This window comes from Mauremys mutica, chromosome 10 (assembly GCF_020497125.1).
Source record: "Mauremys mutica isolate MM-2020 ecotype Southern chromosome 10, ASM2049712v1, whole genome shotgun sequence".
NCBI classification, from domain to species: Eukaryota; Metazoa; Chordata; order Testudines; family Geoemydidae; genus Mauremys; species Mauremys mutica.
In genome coordinates this window covers 10094416-10114742 of record NC_059081.1, presented here as the reverse complement: position 1 = coordinate 10114742, position 20327 = coordinate 10094416, and the positions used below count along the sequence as shown (strand labels likewise).

At 43.8% G+C, this 20327-nt stretch overlaps 1 protein-coding gene across 1 annotated transcript in view; it reads right to left on the bottom strand.

Moving 5' to 3' along the window:
• Window positions 1–20327, bottom strand: part of SLC49A4 (solute carrier family 49 member 4) — a 125135-nt gene that overhangs the window by 41127 nt on the left and 63681 nt on the right. The window contains exon 3 of the mRNA XM_045032271.1: window positions 4532–4800. Coding sequence (XP_044888206.1) covers window positions 4532–4800 — 269 coding nt within the window. The remainder of the gene's footprint in view (window positions 1–4531; window positions 4801–20327) is intronic.

Here is a 20327-nt window from a genome sequence, read left to right as displayed (position 1 = left end):
CTCAAAGAACAAGTTACGGAAAGGTTAGTAACCATTTTTTCTTCGAGTGCTCGGAGTTCATGGACATGCATATTGCAACACTGCTCATCCAAACTTGGCATTATCTCGGGACTGCTGAGTGATGGCGTAGTAGTGGGAGGAGAAGGTATGTACTGATGACCAGGTCGCAGCTCTGCAAATGTCCTGGATCAGGATCTGGGCCAGAAACGCCACTGATGAAGCTTGAGCTCCTGTCAAAGGAATGGTCAAGATAGCAGGAGGTGGAATGCCCGCTTGTTTGTAGCACATATGAATCCAGGAGGTGATCGAGGATGAGATTCTCTGGGCTGAGACCTGCAAGCCTTTCATCCTGTCTGCTACTGCCATGAACAGCTGCATGGATTTACAGAACGGCTTGGTCCTATCAACATAGAAGGCCAGGGCGTGCCTAACATCCAGTGAGTGGAGATGCCGCTCCTCTGAATTGGTGTGCTTTTTCAGGAAAAAAACTGGCAGGAAAATAGACTGGTTACTATGAAACTGCAAGACTACCTTTGGGAGAAATACCAGGATGGGGTGCAGCTGAACTTTGTCCTTAATGAACACCATACACAGGGGTTCTGACGTAAGGGCCCTAATTTCTGAGACTCTCCTGGCTTAGGTAATTGCCACCAGGAAGGCGATCTTCCAGGAGAGATCTGGCAAAGGGCATAATGCCAGCAGCTCAAAGGGAGAGCCCATGAGAGTCTTGACAAAACCAGATTTAGGTCCCACAGTGGAATCGGTTCACAAATTTGAGCGTCAAGTCTCTATCTCTTTGAGAAAGCGGATGGACATTTCATGAGAGAAGACAGACTTACCATCCACTGGAGAGTGGAAGACTGAGATTGCCGCTAGATGTACTTTGACTGATGAAAAGGCCAGACCTTTTTGTTTCAGATGGAGCAGGTATTCCAGCACAGACTGAGGGGACGACTGGATCGGTGAGAGATCTTGTTGGGACGACCACACCGAGAAGCGCTTCCACTTGGCTAGGTAGGTCGCTCTAGTAAACGATTTTCTACCACCTAGCAAGACCGGGAGGACTTGCTCTGAGCAGGCCTGTTCCTCCAGGTTCAACCATGGAACTGCCACGCAGTCATGTGAAAGGCCCCGAGGTTCAGGTGGAGTAAATGGCTGTGGTTTTGAGAGAGCAGGTCTGGGGTAGGGGTCCAGAAACATGCCAAACCAGTGCTGTTGTGGCCACGCAGAGTCTACACAGATAACCTGTGCGTGCCTTGTCTTGCTTGACTTTCAGAAGGATCTTGTGCACCAGAAGAACTGGGGGAAAATGCATAGAACAGGAGGTCTGTACACGGAAGCAGGAAAGCATCTGAGAGGGAGCCTGGTCTGTGACTGCACAGTGAGCAAAACTGCTGACATTTCCTGTTCTACTTGATTGTGAACCAGTCTACCTGGGGAGACCCCCACCTCTGGAAGATGGATCTGGTCACCTCTGGGTGAAGGGACCACTTGTGGTGAGAAAAGAAAACCTGCTGAGGTGATCTGCCAGAGCATTCCAGGCTCCCAGAAGATGTGAAAGAAGCCAGGGTGAAAGAAGCCCCTCTAAGCTAAGAGAGGGATTCTAACTATATACACTATCTACACTATGTACACTAAACTAGAAATTAAGATTAAAATAAAACTAAACTAGAGAATAACAGGAAAAACCACTGAATGAACGCCTTGCCAAAGCAAGAGGCCTTCTTCCAGTGACCGTCATGGGCGGTAAGAAGGAACTGAGAGGGTGCAGGGCCAGCTGGGCCCCTTATACCAGTGCATGAGCGTGCAGCACTAGAGGGCGCTATGGCTAGCCTGACAGATACTACTGAGGAAAAATTCTCTGGCAACTGTGCACGCAGCACACACATACCTAACATGGAATGGATATGAGCAAGCACTCAAAGAAGCAGGGGCTATGTGGTACCCACTTACATGATGATCCAACTTCAAATGCTTGTTATTAAAGTAAAGAAAGTGCCCCATACCCTGTCATTATTAACCTATAAGAAAACTCGCCTCATGAAGAATGGACTGGCACAAAGCACTGTAAATAGCCAGCAGAGTCCAATATACTTGTATATACACTTTTAAACATTGAGGTGCCTTTTCAAAAATATTTTAAATAAAAAAAAATAAGCCTAGCAATATCTCTTGACTGAACTCTAGAGAGAAAACTGGGCCAAATTCTTAACTGACATGAAATGGTCAGCTATAGCAATTTACATTAGAAGAGAATCAAGCCCTAGATTCTTAAACTGGGGTTCAGCCTCATCTTTAAAGAAAATTTGCCACTGAACATGACTAGAATAAATTTCTTAAAACACCTTAGGAATTATCCTGCTGTGCTGAAGAAACCATCGCAAGGAAAAGCCTGGATAAATAAATCTAGTATTTTACAGTGTTCATTTTCATACATTACTATTATTCAGTAAATTGTTGCTTCTGAATAATAACTGTCACATAAATCTAAAGAACAGCATTAAGTACTTTTTGGTTAAAAAAATCAAGATCCAGTGGGGTTTTATTATATTCTTAAATAATTATTTAACAAATCACTTTTGAAAGATTCTTAGTAGGGCTGTCAAGCGATTAAAAAAATAGATTGTGCGATTAATCGCACTGTTAATAATAGAATACCATTTATTTAAATATTTTTGGATGTCTTCTACATTTTCAAATATATTTATTTCAATTACAACACAGAACACAGTGTACAGTGCTCAGTTTACATTTATTTTTTTATTACAAATATTTGTGCTATAAAAAAGAAATAGTATTTTTCAATTCACCTCATACAAGTACTGTAATGCAATCTCTTTATCATGAAAGTTGAACTTACAAATGTAGAATTATATAAAAAACTGCATTCAAAAATAAAACAACGTAAAACTTTAGAGCCTACAAGTCCACTCAGTCCTATTTCTTGTTCAACCAATCACTCAAACAAACAAATTTGTTTACATTTGTAGGAGATAATGCTTCCCACTTCATTTACAATGTCACCTGAAAGTGATAACAGGCGTTCGCATGGGACTGTTATAGCTGCCATTGCAAGAGATTTATGTGCCAAATGCGCTAAAAATTCATATGTTCCTTCATGCTCCATCCACCATTTCAGAGGACATGCGTCCATGCTAATGAGGGGTTCTGCTCAATAATGATCCAAAACAGTGCAGACCGACGCATGTTCACTTTCATCATCTGAGTCAGATGCCACCAGCAGAAGGTTCTTTTTCTTTTCTTTTTTTTTTCTTTTTAGGTTTGGGTTCTGCAGTTTCCACATCGGAGTGTTGCTCTTTTAAGACTTCTGAAAGCATGCTCCACACCTCATCCCTCTCAGATTTTGGAAGGCACTTCAGATTCTTAAACCTTGGTTCAAGTGCTGTAGCTATCTTTAGAAATCTCACATTGGTACCTTCTTTGCATTCTGTCAAATCTGCAGTGAAAGTGTTCTTAAAACGAACAACATGTACTGGGTCATCATCTGAGACTGCTATAACATGAAATAAATGGCAGAATGCAGGTAAAACAGAGCAGGAGACATACTATTCTCACCCAAGGAGTTCAGTTACAAAATTCAATTAATGCATATTTTTTTAAACGAGCGTCATCAGCATGCAAGCATGTCCTCTGGAATGGTGGCCAAAGCATGTTTTTGAGTGCAGTTATGTAACAAAAAAAAAATCTACATTTGTAAGTTGCACTTTCACCATAAAGAGATTGCATTACTGTACTTGTATGTGGTGAATTGAAAAATACTATTTCTTTTGTTTCTCATTTTACAGTGCAAATATTTGTAATAAAAATAATAATATAAAGTAAGCACTGTACCCTTTGTATTCTGTGTTGTAACTGAAATCAATATATTTGAAAATGTAGAAAAACATCCAAAAATATTTAATAAATTTCAATTGGTATTTTACTGTTTAACAGTGCAATTAAAATTGCAATTAATCACGATTAATTTTTTTAATCGTGATTACTTTTTTGGAGGTAATCGCTTGAGTTAACTGTGATTAATCGATAGCCCTAACTCTCACGCATTTAAGCCCTAAATGAGGACTGATTTAACACAGAAGTTAAGCATGAAATGCTGAGAGATTGCTGGATTTACACTATCACTGTTAATGATAAAGAGAAACATGAACTGGTAGTGAGAGGTTTACTGTAAAAAAGTTCAACAAAACAAGCATAATTCTGAAGTTCTGCATTAAAACACAAAGCCCTAGTGGAAGATATTTGTCATGGGAAATCAGAAGACATGAAAAACTAGACCAGATACTGCATTTGGAATGAATCTGTGTCTGCATTCAGAGAGACAGCCCAATTGGTTACCCCACACGTGTGGCAAAGGGAACAGAATTTAGCTCCCCCTAGAACCCAGGATTCTACCACTTGAGCTATAGGACAACTACTCTTTAAGCCATCAGCAGTTTTGTCTGCAGGCCAGCCACTAGAGGGTAGTAGTTCACACTTTAGACACAATAAAAGTAAATTAGTTTTAAAATACCTGCATACAACACAGCCTCAATGCGGTCCTTGATATGCTCAGAGTTACTTTCAGATGCAAGTGCAAGATGGGATGTTCCATTAGGAGATGGAACCACCAGAGGTCCTACTAAAAATGCACATGCTGCACCAAGATAATTGAGCAATGATGCAATAGCTGTTGCAGTGGCACGTTCATCAGGAGAAAACCAGGTAGTGGAGAGAAATGGAGCAGCATTCATTACAGTTGGACCTGCCAATCCATTTAACAGCTGCCCTCCATGAATCAGTCTGAAATGGAGAAAAGAATATGCAGACATTTACAAAGTAATTATTTAAACATTATATAAGATATAGAATGCACTAAAATGTGTAACTCCACAAAAGACATGCAGAAATCATTAGCAGAAAAGGAATATTCTATACTAAGAGAAGCAGGACTAGACTCATGAAGAATTTAGAAGCTTCTTTGTTCTTAATAGCACTTAAATGAATGGAGAAGTTAAATGTTCTCTTCAAAGAAGGAATGGTGAAGGAATAAAAGAGTGACATTGCTTTGGAGAGGAGGATAGCATGATAGGGTATAAAGGAAGAAAGAGGCTTAGTCACAGTCAAGCTTCAAAATGTTAAATCGAACCCCATGTGTGTTATGCAGGCATGAGTCCCACTGGGAGTTTTAAACCCCTTATCGGGTTTCAATTTTGGATCTATCACAAAGCCCTTTTGCATATTTTCATTATATTATTTACTTCCACACTAATGGAAGATTTACGCTAAAAGCAAGATAAGATTGGACCCTTAGTTGTTCTGAGACAGAGTCATATTCTGCTATTTAGAACAGCCATGTAGCAAAATACAATTGCCCTTTCCCCTTCCCCACTCCCTGATGCACTCTCACCTGGGTCTAACAGCTAACGGCTGGAAATCAAAACAAAGGTATTAGTCCCAAACACTATAGACACTGAACACACACATCCAGCACTGGCACAGTCAGCACACACATGGAGGAATTTTTGAGGTCTCTTATAAACAAGGAATCGAGCCAGAAACCTTCCACTTTGACTTTTGCAAATGTAATCAGACTTGAGATGCCAAGACCTTTTGGAATTTATAAAAGACATGAAGTCTAAAAAAGCAGTCAGGGACAATCTAGCTAGCAAGCCAGCCAAAATCATTTTCAATCTCCAAAAGGATACACCTTAAGATGAGAGTGGAGGTGATTTCAAAATTTATTTTGATGGTTATTTTTAAAAAATGAAATGTGAACCCTCTGTTACTGCTGCAAGAACATAGTCATAAGAAACACAACAATATGGCCTAAAAATGGGAAACATAAGCCAAGCTTAATCAGCATTTAGGCAACACTTCAAGCCACAAATGCTGAACGTCATAGAGCATTGCAGGAGCTTTAAAACGTAAAATCTCGGGAAAAGGCTGATAGACAGTTTATCAAGTTAAAAATCTAACATGTGCCTATAAAAAAACCTGATGAATTCCACTCATTCAACATTAATTTCAATCCAAATCTATTAAGAAAACTTATAAAAGATACTTTAGAGCAAAAAAACACCATCACATACCATCTAAAGGAAACATTTTACTGACTCTTTACTTGGGGGTTAAATTATATTAACGATTAAATAAAAGGAAAAATATCTGTTATAAATCTAACAATTAGATGTGTTATCCTTTCTTTGTAATATGCAACTGCAGCTATACTATCTCATGCTATGATTTTAATGGACATCGCAAGCTAAGCAAGATCAAGCATGTTCAATTCTTAGATTGGAGGTTCGAAAAAACCCCAAACGAACAGTTACTGACCTTCTGTAACAAGTTGTTCTTCAAGATGTGTTGCTCATGTTGCGGCCCTGCAAATGTCTTGGATTGGAACCTGGGCCAGAAATGCTGCTGAAGAGGATTGCACTCTTGTGGAATGAGCAGTCAGGGTAGCAGGCAGTAGAACATTCGCTTGCTCGTAGCATGCCTGAACACAGGAGGTTATACAGGATGAGATTCTTTGAGCTGAAACCAGTAGGCCTTTCATCCTCTCTGCTATTGACACAAAAAGTTGCGTGGATCTGAGAAGTAGTTTAGTTCTTTCGATGTAGAAGGTGAGGGCACGCCTAACATCCAATGAGTGAAGCTGCCGCTCTTCTGAATTCTTGTGCTGCTTCAGGAAGAAGACTGTCAGAAAAATGGCTTGGTTGCTATGGAACTGCAAAACCACCTTTAGCAGGCAGATGGGGGTGCAGTTGAATCTTGTCCTTGAAGAACACAGAGTATGATGATTCTGACGTAAGGGCCCCGATTTCAAAGATCCTTCTAGCTGAGGTAATTACTATCAGGAAGGCAACCTTCCAGGAGAGAAACAGCAGAGGAGATGATACTAGCAGCTCAAAGGGAGGGGCTGTGAGTTTTGATAGGACCAAGTTCAATCCCACGGGGGAATTGTTTGCAAACCTGAGGGTGAAGTCTCTCTAACCCCTTAAGAAAGCGAATTGTCATCTCGTGAGAGAAAACTGACCGACTGCCCACTGGCGGATAGAAGGCTGAAATTGCTGCTAGGTGTACCTTGACAGATGTGTGTGCCGTGCCTTGTTGTTTTAGGTGAAGCAAGTACTTCAGAACAGACAGAAGGAAAAATCAAGCCAGAGAAAGGCCTCATTGGGATGACCATATCAAGAAACACTTTTATTTGGTGAGGTAGGTAGCCCTAGTGGACGGCTTCCTACTACCCAGCAAGACTTGTCAAACGTGTTCTGAACAGGCTTGCTCCTCCAGGTTCAGCCATAGAGCTTCCATGTGATCATGTGAAGTGACCTGACATTCGGTGGAGCAAACGGATGTGGTATTGCGAAATCAGGTCCGAACAGAGTGGGAGTGACAGCAGGAGTGCTACTGATAAGTTTAGCAGCATGCCGAATCAGTGTTGGCATGGCCATGCCAGGGCCATAAGAATAACTCTCACCCTGTCCTGCTTGATTTTTAGAAGGACATTGTGTACTAGAGGAACTGTAGAAAATACACAGTATAGGAGCTCTGTCCATGGAAACAGGAAGGCATCTGAAAGGGAGTCAGGGCTGTGCATGTGCAGTCAGCAAAACTGATGGCATTTCCTGTTCTGCTTGGTCGTGAACAGGTCTACCTGGGGAGATCCTCACTCTTGGAAGATGAACCTGGTGACCTCTGGGTGAAGGGACCACTCGTGGTAAGAGGAGAGAGATCTGCTGAGGTGATGAGCCAGGATGTTCCGGGCCCTTGGAGGATGGGAAGCCTCGAGATGGATGAAATGCTTCATGCAGAAGTCCCATAGATGGATGGCCTAGTGACATAGGGCAGAGGAGCATACTCCTCCCTGCTTGCTGATGTAGAACATGGCCGTGGTGTTGTCCATCAATACTTGCACTACCTTGCCTGTGGGAAAGAAATACTCGGCAAGGTAAGCAGATGGCTCTTAACTCCCTGACATTTTTATGCCCAGAACAGCTCTTCCAGGGACCACAGGCCCTGCCCTTGAGGCGATCATGGTGGGCTCCCCAGCCTAGGTCTGAAGCGTTCGACACTAGGGACACAGATGGCTGGGGGGCAACAAAGGGAATGCCCACCACTGCCAACTGGAGGTCTCTTCTATCAGTTGAGGGAGGCAAGGACCGGGGCCGGAACAGTAACTACTGAGTCCAAGTGGTGTCTGTTCAGTGAGTACACTGAAGCTAACGATGCCTGGCGGGACCTGAGGCGCAGCCTTGCATGCCATACATGGAAGTGCACGTCATACACGGAAGTGCACGCGGCCATGTGTCCAGGAGCTTGAGGCAAACCTGGGCTGTTCTGACTGGGTGGGCTGTGACCTGGGATATCAGAGCCGACATTGTTTGGAATCGAGCCTCTGGAAGGAAGGCTCTGGCCTGGGTTGAGTCGAGCACTGGCCCGATAAACTCTATTCCCTGTACTGGAATGAGAATCGACTTTAGTTCATTTATCAATTGGCCCAGTGTTCAGAAAGTGGCTTGGACCAGGCCCGTGCTGTTCTTTACTTGGGCCTCTGAGCAACCCTTGATCAGCCAGTCATCGAGATACGGGTAGACTTGAACGTCTTGCTTTCTGAGGAAGGCTGCTACCACCACCATGCATTTCGTAAAAACCCAAGGGGCTGCAGACAAGCCAAATGCAAGGAGGATGGACTGGTAATGGGTCTGGTTTACGATAAATCTGAAGAATCTTCTGTAGCCATGGAAGATGGAAATGTAAAAGTAAGTATCCTTAAGTTGAGGGTGGAGCACAAATCCTCTAGATTGAGGGAGGAGATGATGGAGGCCAGGGAGACCAGGCGACACCTCAGTTTCTTGAGATAACTGTTGAGGCAAAGCAGGTCCAGGATGGGATGAAGCCCCATCCTCCCCCCTTGGTCTTTGGGATTAAGAAATATTGGGAGTAAAACTCTTTCCCTCTCAATTTTTGAAGTGACTCTTCCACAGCCCCCATCTGTAGGAGGATCTGCACCTCTTGGGCTAAGAGTTGCTCATGAGAAGGTTCCCTGAAGGAGGAGGGTGGGAGGGAGGGGTGGATGAAAACTGAAGAGTATAACCATTTGCCACTCTATTTAGCATCCAGGGGTCTGGTGTGATGTGGGACCACACTGGGCTGAAGTGTGAAAATCGGTCCAAAATCAAAGGGGGCGGGGGGCGGATTCAAAGCAGAAACTGATATAGTGCCTTTGAGTGTACTTTCAAAAGGCATGCTTGGGGCCACCGGAGTACCTATGTGATCCTGGCATCGAAGTTGAGGTGGACAGAAGTGGTTGATGACACTTGTAACCTCTGCCCCTTCTTTTTAACCAGGTCCTGTCTTGGTGGCAGAGCCAAAAAGTGGACTGGCTGTTGAGCCCTAAAGTGCTTCCTCAGAGTAGATGGTGCATAGAGGCCTAGTGACCTGAAGGTAGCCCTTGAGTCCTTTAGGCCATGGATCGTTGTGTCTGTTTGCACTGAAAAAAACGATGAGCCTTCAAAACGGAGGTCCTGAATCGACAGCTGAACATCCTGAGGTAGCCCCAAGAACTGCAGTCAAGAGCATCGCCTCATGGCCACTGCAGAGGCCGTCATCCCGGCTGTGCGTCGGCTGGGTCCAATGCTGCCTGGAGTGAGGCTCTGGCAACATTCATTCCTTCCTTTAAGAGGGCAGAAAATGTCTGCCTTCAGTCCTGAGACACAGTCTTTAAATTTGTACAAGGAGTCCCACAAATTGTAATAGTATCTCCCCAGCAGGGCTTGGGGAGTCCACCTGTCGAATTTTCTCCCAAACAGATAGAGTTTCCTTGCGCCCTTCTGTTTGTGGGTAGTACTTTCTTAGCCCTGTCTAGACCTCTCATTACCTGTCGATATGACTAGGGAGACAGGAAGGGGGTTAGAGTATAGGTATTCAGGGCACACAGAATTTCTTCTCTGCCCTGTTCGAAGTGTCAGGGAGAGAAGATGGGGTCTGCAAGAGGAGTTGTTCCAGCAACCATCATGGACAATAAGGAACTGAAAGGAGGTGGGGGCCAGTGGGACCTCCTATACCAGCACATAGGTGTGAGGCATCAAAGGGCGCTAGAGCTGGCCCGATGGATACCGCTGAGGGAAAAGTCTCCGGCAACAGTGCATGCAGCACGCACACACCTAATGTGGAATGGACATGAGCAAGCACTTGAAGAAGAATCTGGTGATTTAGCAGAGAGATTAAATCAGTACTGAAACAATGCTCCAGAATGGGTTAAGAAATGACATGCTGTCTTTGAGCAAGTTGCAAAATGAAGACCTATTATCTTTGTAAAGGTCAATAATCGCATATATAACCTCAGAGATACAAAAATATTCACTTCACTGTACGAACCCAAGATGGAGACATCACGTTTTAATTCAGTACATTATCCAAATAACTTAAATGAGGGGGGAAATTTTTTTGAATTAAAGACTTCACATTTGTCTCTTCAGTTAATTTTCTTTAACCCATGATCTCATTCCTTTCCCATTTAGTATGACATCTTTTTAACTATATCATGCCAGCTCTATTTGCCTCTTAGTCATCTATAAAGCGTGGTGCTAATCCATCGTATAGCCTATTTCTTTTACAAGTATTTTCACATTATTTTTCAAATGCCAATATTTTAGGTTTTTAAATTTCAACTTTATTCTCTCAACTATTTGTGCTTCCAGAGTATTTCCTGCTTCAAATGTCTCTGCATATGTTTGTATTGTTAACTTAATTTTATCTTTCATTCATGAACTTGCTTGAATTAAGTTACTTTTCAAGAGAAGGAGATTATTTTCATTGTTCCTCTATGTATCTCTAGCTTGTCTCCCCAAAGGAGATGGAAAACATACTCAAAATATGGTTCAGCGCATTCAGTAGCAACCTACTACTATACTCTAGGAGACAAATATATAGCAGCTAATACAGATGACAGAGAAATATGAACACAATAGTATCAGGGATTGCTGCTGTTACAGTGTCTTGCTATCCATGAACTAGATTCAGTCTAAAAGACTATCAAGACTATTTCCTACAGACTATCATCAGCACTAAAAATTGCTCTAAGATTAGAACATTTGTTCCCATTATTTCCCCATTTTCTTCTGTTTGTGTTATCCAAAAGGAGCAAAGAGCAACTACATTTTTTTCCTACAGCCTTACACTGTAATTTAAGTTTGATTCTGTAATACAAGATATCTTTTGTATGAAAGGCGAGAACTGCAAGAGAATTTTAGTCCAGTTCTGAACCCAGCTGGAAATATTTTTAAGACCTGACACACTAACAGATTAATTTTGATTGATTCTGTGTTCAGCTCTGTTCTGCTCTCAGATTTCTACATTAATTAGATGAATATTGGGAAAGTATTTTCAGGTACCAAGCAATGTAGAAAGTATTGAGCTCAAATAACAGAAAATATCCCAAGAGTGTGACGCTTTTTATCACAATCATGAAAAAATATTACGACAGAAAAATTTCATAAAGAATTTAACAAAGACTTATAAAATAACCAATTGTTCTGCTTCTGCCTTAAAATGGAAGTGGGTGAGTGCAGGCCTGATTCAAATACCATCTTGGCAGCCATCTTAGAAACCCATGTTTAGGAGCACTTTCTGGATATCTGCTCCTTTGGCTAGTGAATTTGGCATTAAGTGAAACTTACATTTGGAGGGTGGGTCGTGGATTCTCTGCTAAAAGCTTTTTGACTCAGGGAGTGGCACTGGTTTTAGTCTTTCAACTTTAAGTATCAGGTATCACAGCATTCTATAATAAGGAGTGCTTGTAAAGACATGTATAGGATAAAAATTAACTGACATACAAATTGACAGGTCATGTGAATCATCCAATTGTCCTAGATCATCTTTTTAGTTAGCGAGAGACAGGGCAATGGAGAATCTGCATAGAACAATAGAGGCTGTGATTCCAAAGAGCTCTGTAGTCCATCCTGTTTGCCTCTTTTCAAGGTCTTTATCAAGTCTAATTGTAAATGATTCAAGCTATTGAGTTTTTACACTTCCCTCAGGTCACTAATCCACATCCAGAGACTGGTCTACCCTGAAAATTTACACTGGCCTAGCTATATGTCTCTCAGGGGTGTGAAAAATCCACACCCAAGAGATGTAGCTATGCCAACCTAGCCCTCTGTGTAGACAGTACTAGGTCAACAGAAGAAATCTTCCATCAACCTAGGTACCACCTCTCAGGGAGGTAGATTACCTACAGCAACAGGAGATCCCCTCCTGTCACTGTAGAGAGTGTCTACACTGAAGTGCTACAGCACTGCAGCTTTGCCGCTTCAGTGTTTTAAGGGTAGACATAGCCTAAAGACTGGGAGTGGATGAGTCACTACAAGAACTAAAAAAACCGAATTTCCCTATGCTAATTTGCCCATACTGTTATTCTCACTTTCTTGTGAACTGTTTGAAATGAGCCACCCTGATTACCACTAGAAAATTGATTTTTCATCGTGTTTATAATAGCCCACTTTAATTGATTTGTCTCAACCCCCCCACTAGGTAAGGCAACTACCATCTTTTCATGTACTACTACAGATATCTTCCTACTGTATTTTCCACTCCATGCATCCGATTAAGTGGGTTTTAGCCCATGAAAGCTTATGCCCAAATAAATTTGTTAGTCTATAAGGTGCCACAAGTACTCCTCGTTGATTATACAATTATGTTAAGGTCCCTTCTTGCATCACATGCACCAATCACCTCCTAGCATTACAAGCACTGCAATCCTGAGCATAGAACAAATATTAGTGGCTTTCAGCTTCAAATTGCTGCCTCAAAGTATCCCTGATCCTTATGGCCCCACTCTGTGCCCCTCTAATAGCCCTGGTCCCTGACTGTTCAAACTCAGCATCCAGGCGCTGAGCCTCTGTGGTCCAGCCCTGAGTGAAGCTTTCAACCTTCCCTTCACAAATATTATGGAACGTACAGCACGTGGCTATAAGCATAGGAATATGGTCATCGGCCATGTCCAGCTTCCCATACAGGCATCGCCAGCAGGCTTTTAAATGGCCAAATGCACACTCCACAGTCATTCTGCACTTGCTCAGCCTGTTGTTGAACCGCTCCTTGCTGCTGTCAAGTTGCCCCATGTATGGCTTCATGAGCCACAGCATTTAGAGGTAGGCAGGGTGTCCCAGGATCACAATGGGCATTTCAACTTCCCCTACGGTGATCTTCTGGTCAGGGAAGAAAGTCCCTGCTTGCAGTTTCTTGAACAGGCCAGTATTCCGAAATATGCACGCGTCATGCACCTTTCTGGAGCAGCCTGCGTTAATGTCTGTGAAACGCTCACAGTAATCCACAAATGCCTGGAGAACCATTGAGAAATACCCCTTGCAATTAATGTACTCGGTGGCTAGGGGGTCTGGTGCCAGAATTGGAATGTGGCAGAATTGGCAATTAGGGAAGCCCATTTGTGCAAAGCTATCCACAATGTCACACACGTTGTTCAGAGTCACGGTCTTTTGGAGCAGGATGCGATTAATGGCCCTGCACACTTCCATCAACGCGACTCCAACGGTCGACCTTCCCATTCTGAACTGGTTAGCAACCAATCAGTAGCAGTCTGGAGTAGCCAGCTTCCACAGTGCAAACGCCACGCGCTTCTCCAATGGCAGGGCAGCTCTCATTCTCGTGTCCTTGCGCCATAGGGCTGGGACGAGCTCATCACACAGTCCCGTGAATGTGGTTTTCCTCATGCGAAAGTTCTGCAGCCACTGCTCGTCATCCCAGACATGCATCACAATGTGATCCCACCACTAAGTGGTTGTTTCCCGAGCCCAAAAGCAGCATTCCACTGAGGTCAGCACCTCCGTGAATGCCACAAGAAATCTTGTGTTGTAGCTACTACACGTGGCGAGATCAACATTGCACTCCTCTTGACTTTGTAGTTTAAGGAACTCCACTGCCACTCGTGATGTGTTAGTCAGTGCGAACAACATTCTTGTCAACAGCTCGGGATTCATTCCTGCAGCCTGAAAGAGGCAGGGCAGGGCGTGCAGTACACAAACCATTGAAAGATGGTGCCAAATGTGGATGGAAGCACAGGGATTGCTCGAATGCGAAGCAATGCATCACGGGGAATTGGGACAGGTCCCAGGATGCCCCATGACCCCTTCCACCTTCCCACAAGTCTTAGCGACAAAAGAGAGAGAGGTGCTCTGTGGGATAGCTGCCCAGAGTGCACCGCTCCGAATAGTGCTGCAAGTGCCACAATTGTGCATACGCTATTGCGCAGGCAGCTGTCAGTGTGAACACACAACAGTGGTTTTCCTTCGGCACTCTCTGAGCGGCGCTGTAACTGCCAGTGCTGTAAGTAGACGTGCCCTTATTGTAGACATGTCCTTCCTTAAAATTAGCCTGTGCTTCCCTGTCTGATTCACCTGACACAATTGCAACATCACAATTTATCAACAGGGAAGTAATTACCAGGTTTTAAATACTGAAACTGTAACTGTGATAGATATGACAATATGCTGGACAAATCTTACTGTATCAAGTTAAACCTTATTGAATTAAGTTTAAGTATTTTAGCAATTCATTGTATTAAAAATGCAAATGTTTACATAATATTGAGAGATTGCATGTATTTTCTTGGTGATGGGGGACCACAGTCCCCCAGGAACTAAGAACAGTGGGGATGGGCGGTAAGAGCAGTGGTGAGGCTAATTCACTCAAGTTGTAACACCTCCATGAATTATGACCACTTGGAGAGAGGCTTACATATACTGGTTCAAACTGGATTCTCTGGGGAACAACAGAGAAAAAAAGGATATTTGGTTAAATAGCCTGAGACAAAACGGACTCAGGGCTTTCATGAGCCCTACAGGTGGCCAGGCCTAAAACATGAGCTTTAAGCAACATAAGACATAGAACAGGTGTGAGCCCCAGGTTGCCGAGTCCTGTCTCCTATCATCACAAGCAACCCCACCATACAATTGCACTCAGATCTGAAGCGAAGCAGGCCTCATACTCAAAGATGATAAGGGACCATCATGATCTTCTAGTCCGACCTCCTGCACACTGCAGCCAAAGAACCTCACTCAACCACTCCTGTAATAAACCCATAACCTCCGGCTGAGTTACTGAAGTCCTCAAATCATAGTTTAAAGACTTAAGTTACAGAGATTCCATCATTTATGCTACTTTAAACCTGCAAGTGATCCATGCCTTAGGCTGCAGATAAAGGTCAAAACCCCGCAGGGTCTCTGCCAATCTGACCTGGGGGGAAATTCCTTCCTGACCACAAGTATGGCAATCAGCTAGATCCTGAGCATGTGGGCAAGACCCACCTGCAAGACACCTGGGAAAGAATTCTGTAGTAACTCAGGGTTCTCCCCATCTAATGTCCCAGCACCAGTCGTTGGAGATATCTGCTGCTAGCAGTCGCAAATCAGCTACATGCCATTGTAGGTAGTCTCATCATACCATCTTCTCCATAAACCTGAAGTCTTGAAACTCAGGGTACGTCTATACTACCCGCCGGATCAGCGAGTAGCGTTCGATGTATCGGGTATCGATTTATTGTGTCTCATCTAGACGCAATAAATCAATCCCAGAATCGACGCCTATACTCCACCTCGGCAGGAGGAGTAAGTGGAGTTGATGGGGGAGGCGCGGCGGTCGACTCGCTGCTGTGAGGACGGCCAGGTAAGTCGAACTAAGATACTTCAACTTCAGCTATGCGAATAGATACAGGGCCAGCAGCCGGGAAGCAGGGCTGGCAGTCAGGACCGAGCCCCAGGCATGGAGCCCTGGGTGCAGGGCTGGCAAGCTGAGTCCTGGGCTCGGGGCCTCAGACACGGGGCTGGGAGTGGGCCCCCAGTGCAGAGCCGGCGGCCAGGACCCAAGCCTCAGGCTGGGGAGTGGAGGCATGGGCGTGGGGCCAGCAGCCCCACCTAAAACCTGGGGGTGCTGCAGCATCACCTACATGGCTAGTTCCCGCACCTATGGGAGAGGGAGGAGTGGGGATGGGGCATGCTTGGAGGAGGGAGCAGAATTGAGCGGGAAGCGGAGGGGTGGGGGTGAAGGGAGGGTGGGAAGAGGCGGGGCCCTCATGAGTGCAGTACTGTATGGGGGGTTTCCAGTATCAGTCGTCCTTTTCAAGAACACAACCCTGACGTATACTGGCGACTCACTGTACCTCAGGTGGCAGAGGGATACTAGGTATGTTTACACTGCACTTAAAAACCCATGGCAGGCCTGTGCTACTTGACCCATGTTCACAGGGCTCTCGAACTGTGGGGCTGTTTAACTGCAGTGTAGACGTCTGGGCTCAGACTGAGGCCTGGTTTCTAGGACCCTGCAAGGTGGGAAGGTCCCAGAGCTCGGAGCTGGAACGTCTACATCACAATTAAACACCCCCACACCCTGAGCCCCAGTCAGCTGATGTGGGCCAGCTGCGGGTGTCTAACTGCAACATAAACATACCCCTGAGTGAGTCTCCACTAACAGAGGTGACGGCTAAGTAGCCTGGAGCTTACAGTGGGTGCCCTTGCTGGATCACAGAAGGTGAATATAGGTGTAGTAGCAGCCCTGAACTGTGACAGTATGCCATGGTACGCCCACATCTTGAATACTGTGTGCAGATGTGGTCGCCTGATCTCAAAAAAGATATATTGGATTTGGAAAAGATTCAGAAAAGGGCAACAAAAATGATTAGGGGTATGAAACAGCTTCCGTATGAGGAGAGATTAATAAGACTGGGACTTTTCATCTTGGAAAAAAGACGACAAAGGGGGGATATGATCAAAGTCTATAAAATCATGACTGGTATGGAGAAAGTAAATAAGGAAGTGTTATTTACTCCTTCTAATAACACACGAACAAGGGGTCACCAAATGAAATTAATAGGCAGCAGGTTTAAAACAAACAAAAGGAAGTGTTTCATCACACAATGCACAGTCAACCTGTGGACGTTGTGACGGCCAAGACTATAACAGGGTTAAAAAAAAGAACTAGATAAAGTCATGGAGGAGAGGTCCATCAATAGCTATTAGCCAGGATGGGCAGGGATGGCGTCCCTAGCCTCTGTCTGCCAGAAGCTGGGAATGGGTGACAGGGAATGGATCACTTGATGATTACCTGTTCTGTTCATTCCCTTTGGGGCACCTGGCATTGGCCACTGTCGGAAGACAGGATACTGGGCTAGGTGGACCTTTAGTCTGACCCAGTATGGCCATTCTTATGTTATGTTAACAGTAACATCACTGAATGAACTGAGCAAGAGAAAACAAGCTGATTACACAAGAGGAGGCATTTAGTGGTTGAAATTTAGAGGCATTAAGGTTGAAACTTTCTATTCAAAACCTTTTGTATTAGTCTTTGACTAGAGTTTGGTAAATCTGAAGATCCACCTTCATCTAGTTACTGGAACGGAAAAGGAACAGTCTGCCTCCCTTCTCTCAGAGCTGTGTGAAGGAGCGAAGGGTGTCTTCATAACACTACACTACTCCTTCTAGCTGCTGTGAGGCTGACGGAAAAAGGTCCCTGCTACCTTTCTGCCTTCACAAACAACACCATGTCTGCCTCTGCTGCTGTTTACAGGCTCAAACAACAACAATAACTGAAAAGATTCTTGACAGTTTCATTGCCGCCCACACTTTTAAACAGAGGCACTAAAAATAATTAGTGTTTTGTTAGTTTCATTCTCTGCTGTTTGGCAAACCTATAAGCAGCAGCAGAGGCAATGACCTGCTCATGTGATGACTCAGAAAAATAACACTGTATTGAGTCACATTCAGTTCACAATTGGCAGATTCTTTGCTGGCATTTATAGCTGTGTTACGAAAAGATTTTTTGTAGAGAAGTTTATATTTTGCAGCAATTGATGGTTATGTCCTCACATTTACCAGGGAAAGCTTCTCATTTACCATAGGCAGTGAATTATTCAATCCATGCTAATTTTCATTACTCAGCTCATTTGAAACAGATGGTGACTTCTTCTGAGTTCATACAGTGATTAATAATTTGTGGGAGCTACTGGAAACAAACAACAGAACCTTTCATGTGAGGATCTCCAAGCACATTTCGAACATGAATGGATTTAGCCTCGCTAGATGGCAGTGAGGTGAGTAAATAGTAACCACATTTTACAGATGGAGAAACTGATGCATGGTGAGGTTAAGTCACTTGCCCAGAAAATAAAAAATATATGAAAAAACAGACACTATTCACATTGTACATTAGAAGATTTATTACAGGATAGGAGGAAATTGATTCTACTTGAGTGAAAAAAATATAATTTTCACAATGGCTAGATCTTTCCTTAGACTCATACTAGAGGTTTAGAATAGTTACGTTATAAAGGTAGAGGGAAACCAGGAAGCTAGATAATATCAGTGCTTTCTAGCAATACAATTCCACTAAAAAGCATCAAACCCTCTCCTGCTTATGGCCCAAAGATAATTTACCTACAGTCCACAGCGGAATAAAAGAACTGGGAAGCAAATATACATCTGGAGAAAGTAATGTATTAAACTAACTTACCAAACGATTTCTTTGTGTATAAATGGCAACTTTTTCAAGATTTTCATTAAATGATACATTTGTAAGGCAAAAGCTTTGTGCCACCTGGATATTCAGGGATTGTGGTTGTTAGCGTTTTCTGGTTTGTTTTTGACACATGTAGTCATTGATATATGTGGGATAATGTAAGGACATTTTTCTCAGTAAAAAGAATTATTACAGGTAGAAAGTCATAGTGTAGCAGAGCCACTGCGTGGTACATTATCTCTGGCAATAAATTACATAAAAATTGTTATAAATGTACCGTCTACAGTTTTCATTAGGAACTCAGCTCACATCTCATCTGTTGTACTTATTGCAGCCTCATCACAATCTATCATGTTATTAGAGAATGAGCTGACTTTGAAATGACCAACATCAGATCAGAACATCTCTCAGATTTAAACATTTTATTAAAGCTAATGTTAAAGAAATTATGTAATATCATAGGTTGAAAAAAGAGTGTCTGTACATCTGGGTATAGTACTTAGATTATCCACAAATACAGAGTTTGTTTTTAAGAAGTCATACGATACACAGAGTACATAATCAGCAATAATCCAAATTCAGGTGAATAAATTTAGGAACACAGTTTAGATATTAGCATCCAAGTATTCGGGTACATCACTCATGAGAAGTTGTACAGAGATTTGGTTGTGGAAAGCAAAACATATTAATGAGTGGAGATTGTCTCTCAGTAATTGAGAATTAGGATAGGTTGTCCATAGGAAATAAAATCTATCAGGGAAGTCTTTCAGTTACTTTCCTTACTGTGCTTCTCATCAGCACTCTAGCTCATCCCTCCTGGTATTACCAATGTCTGGTGATGTGTTTTATGTAGCTGTCCCTCAACCATCTGATGGCATCTGACACCATGAGTTGCCACATCAGCCAAGCGTAGTCTTGACTGATTCTGCATTCTCACAACACTAGCTTGTTACTGGGGTCCCATGTGCCCAAGGCTCCAATGATCAGCACATGCGTCTGAATCTGGTAACCCCTAGCTCTCAAGGTGGCGGCCAGAGGGGCGTATTTCTCCACCTTTCAAGCTCGGGCATTGTGGAAGGCCGGGGTCCTGTTCTCAAAGGGCACTGTGACGTCCACCATGATGATCTTCTTCCAGTCCTCATTGGGTGATGACAATATGTGGTTGCAGTTGGCTGTCAGTTCCGAGGATGGTGGAGTTCATGGCAACCTTTCCTATGGGTGGTGGGATGGCTCTGACCAGAGATCTAGGATGGCATTGTGTTCCAGCTGCCAGGCTCTGGAATGGGGCTTACAGGAGGCGGGGTAGGGTCTTGTTGGCACAGTCTCACTTCCTACATCGCTTGTCCTGATTCCCATGGCGGACAGCTCCATTCAGCAGAACGCAGTTGAGCTGGGCCCTGTGGATGAACCTCCAGTCAGCAAATCGGGTGAAGCTGCCCCCGGGGAGGAAGCCGTTGCTGGCGTCTCACTTGCACATCACCTCGAATGCCTTGCCCTGGTCGGGCTTCTGCTTCAGGTTTTCAACATACTGGCAGCAGATGGCATCCTTCAGGGTCCTCTCCAGCATGGTTCTAGCTTATGGAGTGAGGACTATGTGTTCCGTATTCTTCACCTTTGGCACCAAGACTCCCAGTTCCTAGTGTTCCTCGCACCATATCCAGCGGCAGCAGATATGCTTCTCCAGTTGTTACATAGCGTTGTGGGCACGAGTCCAGAGTGAAACAAAGTCTCCTCTGTCTCTTCCAAATTCACCTTTCAGCAAGGTGCTCAGGTAGGTGGCAACATCTTGGTTGGAGAGC